Below are 5000 nucleotides of genomic sequence, written 5' to 3' on the forward strand. Positions count from 1 at the left end.
GGACTGACAGAAGGCTCGTCGCCATGGCAACTCGGTCAGCCCACAGACAGCCCACGGGTCCTACGGTACCGTGACTCATTATGGGATGCTTTGTGGGGTGATGCGGTGGGTTGTGGTTGCCGTGGTTACGCCGTGTTACTCACCAGCTGTGCGGTGTGGTGTTGGTGGAGCTGCTCCGATCTCTGCACGACTGAACGCTCCTGCTGCTCACGAGCCTGCACACACAGCTCCTGCGGGGACACACACACAGGGGATAAATGCACATGACGCGTACAGACAGTGTGTGTGCACGCGTGTGTGTGTGGGATTACCCGCTGGTTCCTCAGGTAAGCTCTGCGTGATGAAATCGCTCCTCTTTTGCTCTCCAGTTGTTTCAGGTGCTGCTGCAGGTGTGATTGGGCGGGACTTACATCCACCTGAACCTCCTGCAGCTCCTCGGGGTCCTCACAGGTGTCATAATACACCACCTGCTCCTGCAGCTCTGCACACACACACACACACACACACACACACACTCATCAGTCCTGGGGCTAAATATGGTCAGTGTAGTTATGTCACACCTGTTATTAAATACAACTGTCAGTCACACCATTTATGGCTCTGAATAATCCTATAAATATAGTAAAAGCTGAAATCAGCGAGACTGTGGGGAGTGACAGGCCTCATGAGCGAAACACATATGCTGAACCATCTGAAGCTCAGCAGAAAATAAGCACAAGTCAATGGAAAGGAAGGATGTGTGTGTGCGCGCGATTCTGTGTGTGTCTGATTCAGTGTGTGCGTGCGTGAGTGTGTGTGTGTGTGTGTGTGTGTGTGTGTGTGTGTGCGTTTTTGTGAAAAGTCAGGACATAGATGTGTATAATGACGAGGGTATGGCAGGTATTACAAGCTGAAGGTGACATCTCAGGACATTGACCCATGTCCCCACTTTTCAAAACGCTTATAAATCACTCAGAATGAGGTTTTTTTGGGGAAAGTTGAAATGCACAGTCTCCTGTAAGGGGTAGGTTTAGGTGTAGGGTTGGTGTAGGACAATAGCACATACAGTAAGTACAGTATAACAACCATTACGCCTATGGAGAGTCCCCACTTTTCACAAAAACAAACGTGTGTGTGTGTGTGTGTGTGTGTGTGTGAGAGAGTGTGTGTGTACTGGTTTTTGTGGTTTACGGGGACAAAATGTGTATAATAACATGGGTATTACAGAGGTATTACAATTTGAAGGTGGTTTATGAGGACACTGCCTATGTCCCCGTAAAACAAAAGGCTTAAAAAAACATACTAAATGTTTGGTTTTTTTTTTTATCTAAAAATGCCTGTAGTCTCCTGTAAGGGGTAGGTTTAGGTGTAGGGTTGGTGTAGGACAATAGCACATACAGTAAGTACAGTATAAAAACCATTACGCCTATGGAGAGTCCCCGTAAACCACTAAAACAAACGTGTGAGTGTGTGTGTGTGTGTGTGTGTTTGTGTCAGTGTGAGAGAGAGACACCTCTGATCTGCCGCTGTGTGCTCTTGATCTGCGTCAGCAGCAGCAGCTCTTCGTTTTTCAGGATCTCAAACCTGCAGTCGTGAAGCTCCAGCTGCGTCTCGTAATACTGCAGCTCCAGCTCACGGACGACACTTGCAGCCTCCGAGCTGCCCGCCGCCACGCCACGCATCTGCACACACACACACACACACACACACACCTGTTACCATCTGCGTCACCTGACAGTGTGTTTGTGTGTCGTCTGACAGCACAGCATTAAATATTGACGTGTCACAGATGAACAACATCACTCCTCTTCATGGTAACCAACAGGCCTTGAACTCAGATTCGAGTATTTGCGTGACATTATAATACGTCAAACCAGAAATACAGGAACCCAGCATCATAATACCCATAATGCACTTTAAAACACTGCATCTGAATGACAGCAGAGTGAAACTGCTCCCTCTTGTGGATCACTGACACATTCTGAGACATAAACATTGAAAGAGCAAATGAATATGCAAATACTGATCAAACTTGTATTTGTTAAAATACAAAAAATATCAATGTGTCAGATTTTACAGGCTGTTTGCATCTGTTATCCAGTGTCAAACACACACACACACACACACACACACTCTCTCTCTCAATTCAATTCAGCTTTATTAGCATGACTGTGTAACACAATGTTGCCAAAGCATTAACATATATATAACAACAAAATAAATAATAATAAATAAAACCCATCTAAATAAATGAAAAGATTAAGTCAGTTATCATCTTCTCCGAGTAAGAAGGGCATGTTCTCAGTATCACTAAGTTCAGTAAATGATGGGATCAATGCTTCAAATCTGGGGAGAAATGTTTCCCTCACATTGTGATATTTAGGACACATCAGCAGAAAGTGTTTCTCGTTCTCTATCTGCTGTAGATCACAGTGTCTACAGATCCTCTGCTCTCGCTCTGTCCATGTTTGTCTGTGTCTCTCTCTCTGTTTCTAAATCATGGTGACTTCATCTGCATTTGGAGAGGATTCGTCTTTCTTTGAATGGTTTGATCAATAAATAATTGGCGAATGTAGTGGTTCTGTTTAGGGTTGAGTAGCATTGGAGTTTAAAGTGTATTTTTAGAGATTCATCATGAGTGTCTTTCAGAGTTTTGTCAGTTTCTTTAATAATGTCTTTGGGGTTGTAGCTGTAGTCGGTGAGGAGCTGGGTTTATGGACGAGCTGAAGAGCGAGCGTGTTCAGAGGATGAGGTTCTGCTGAGGTTTCATTGGCGAGGAGGGCTTTATATCGGACTGAATCAGGGTCAGATCGATGGAGGTGATGCCAGAACTGAACACATCTCTTCTGGATCTCAATGTTCAGTGGGTATAAGCCTAATTCAGCTCTGCAGGCATCACTGGACGGACCTCTATGGACCCCTAAAATGTTTTTGATCATTTCTAGTTGTAGTTTTTCTATTGAAGTTTTATCCCAATTTTTTAAATGTATTATTGGTCCCCAAATTTCACTCCCATACAGTAGAATTTGTTTAATGATTGCGTGATATAATTTAATCCATATTTTAATTGGCCAAACCGTGATTTGATGGCATAAAATGCCCTCCGGGCCTCTCATTTAAGGCCTTCACACACACACACTCTCTCACATACACACACACACACACACTCTCTCTCACATACACACACCTTCTCTCGGATCTCGTCTCTCTTGCGTTTGATGCACATCTCTTTTGCTCTCATGTACTGCAGCGTCTCTTTAGCCAATAGGACTCTGAGTTTCTCTTGTCTGGGCGTGGCCATTGCCCAAGAGGCGTGGCCAAATCTCTTCTGATCCTGTTCCATCTGTTTCACCATACCTGAAGAAACACACACACACACACACACACACAGGTCAGTTATAAAAGCATGGGTGATCAGCAGAGAGATGAACTGTCACACACAGATGAGAGAGTTCAGGGACAGAGGAGAGCGAGTGAGTCGTGTGTGTGTGTGTGTGTTGAGAAATGACATACTGTGAATCATTCTACAGTGAGTAAATATCTGACGTCATTATTTATGAGAGGGCCTGGCCTCATCCTACGACACATTTCGAGGCATTTGCACAAATATGAACGAACGAACCACAGACATATGCAAAGCAAACTTTGTTCGTGTAGATGTGTTCTAAAATGCGCTTCGTAAACTTTCACATTATGCTCTATTCTATTGTATTCTGATTATCACCGGAAAGATCTTAAAAAGACGATCTGTGTGTGTTGGCAGACTCTACTGGAGTTCACAAGAGAATCTGTGATACACAGTGCCCTCCACAAGTATTGGAACAGTAAAGACAAAGTTGCTCTGTTGGCTGTGGAGTCAAGACATTTACAAATATGATTAAAAGATGAATATGAGACAAAACTACAGAATGCCACATTTTATTATTGGGTGATTCAACACACAGATGTTTTACCAGCTCAGAAGTTCAGCACCTTTAGAGTTTCATCCCAATATCTGATGTGAGATAAGTATTGGAACAGTTGCCTCACGGGTCTTTCTAAGTGATCAGCTGTGTCCCGTTGCATTAATTCTTCAGATATTAAAAGCAGGGAATGTGTCGTATCAGTTATATCCATTACTTCTGCATTCTGAATCTTGCATTCGATGATGACACACACAAACCAGGATGAAGACGAGGGAGCTGACTTTGAGAGAAAAGCAAGCAATTTGGATGCTAAAAGAAAAGAGGAAGTCAGTTATAGCTCTAGCAAAAACAAAGAGCATGAAGAAATCAAGAGTTTGGAAACCACCAGCGACGCCAGCAACCAACAACGACCTGATCAGCTGAGAAAACAACAGTAGCTGATGACAGACAAATCATAAAAGCTGTGAAAATGAACCTAAAAGACGTGTCTGTAAAATCACCAACAACCTCCAGAAAGCTGGGTGATGCTCTGACGATCTACTGTCCTCAGGAGACTCTGACACAGAAGTACAGATGCTACGCAGCAAGATACAAACCTCGGACCAGCTCCAGAAATAGAAAGGCAAGATTAGAGTTTGCATCAGAACAATGACCCAAAACACCTGCCAGTTCAGTCGAGGAGTTTATCAGAGCAGAGAAATGGAAAGTGTTGGATTGCCCGAGTCAATCTCCAGATTTAAACCTGATTGAACATGAATTTCAGCAGCTGAAGAGGAGAGTAAAGGCAGAAACTCCCCAAAACACGCAACAGTTGGAACTGGCTTCATTAAAGGCTGGGAAAGTATCTGAAAGCATGAGAGCAAGAGTCTGGTGATGTCTACGGGTCACAGACTCACTGCTGGGATTGAGCGCAAGAGATCTGCAACTAAACAACAGCTTTTAATCTTTTATATCTGCCTTATGCTCAACTGTCCCAATACTTATGCTCACATCAGATCGAGGGATGAAGCTCTAAAAGTGCTGAACTTTTTATTTGGTAAAACATGTATGTGTTGAAACGGCTAACAATAAAATGTGGCATTCTGTAGTTTTGTCTCATATTCATCTTTTCATCAT

General features: G+C 43.5%; 1 protein-coding gene across 1 annotated transcript in view; it reads right to left on the minus strand.

Moving 5' to 3' along the window:
* Positions 1-5000, minus strand: part of LOC131524680 (WASP homolog-associated protein with actin, membranes and microtubules) — a 10570-nt gene that overhangs the window by 3686 nt on the left and 1884 nt on the right. The window contains 4 exon segments of the mRNA XM_058751931.1: positions 144-230; positions 312-481; positions 1493-1661; positions 3167-3336. Coding sequence (XP_058607914.1) covers positions 144-230; positions 312-481; positions 1493-1661; positions 3167-3336 — 596 coding nt within the window.

Source organism: Onychostoma macrolepis, chromosome 18 (genome assembly GCF_012432095.1).
Source record: "Onychostoma macrolepis isolate SWU-2019 chromosome 18, ASM1243209v1, whole genome shotgun sequence".
Taxonomy (NCBI): domain Eukaryota; kingdom Metazoa; phylum Chordata; class Actinopteri; order Cypriniformes; family Cyprinidae; genus Onychostoma; species Onychostoma macrolepis.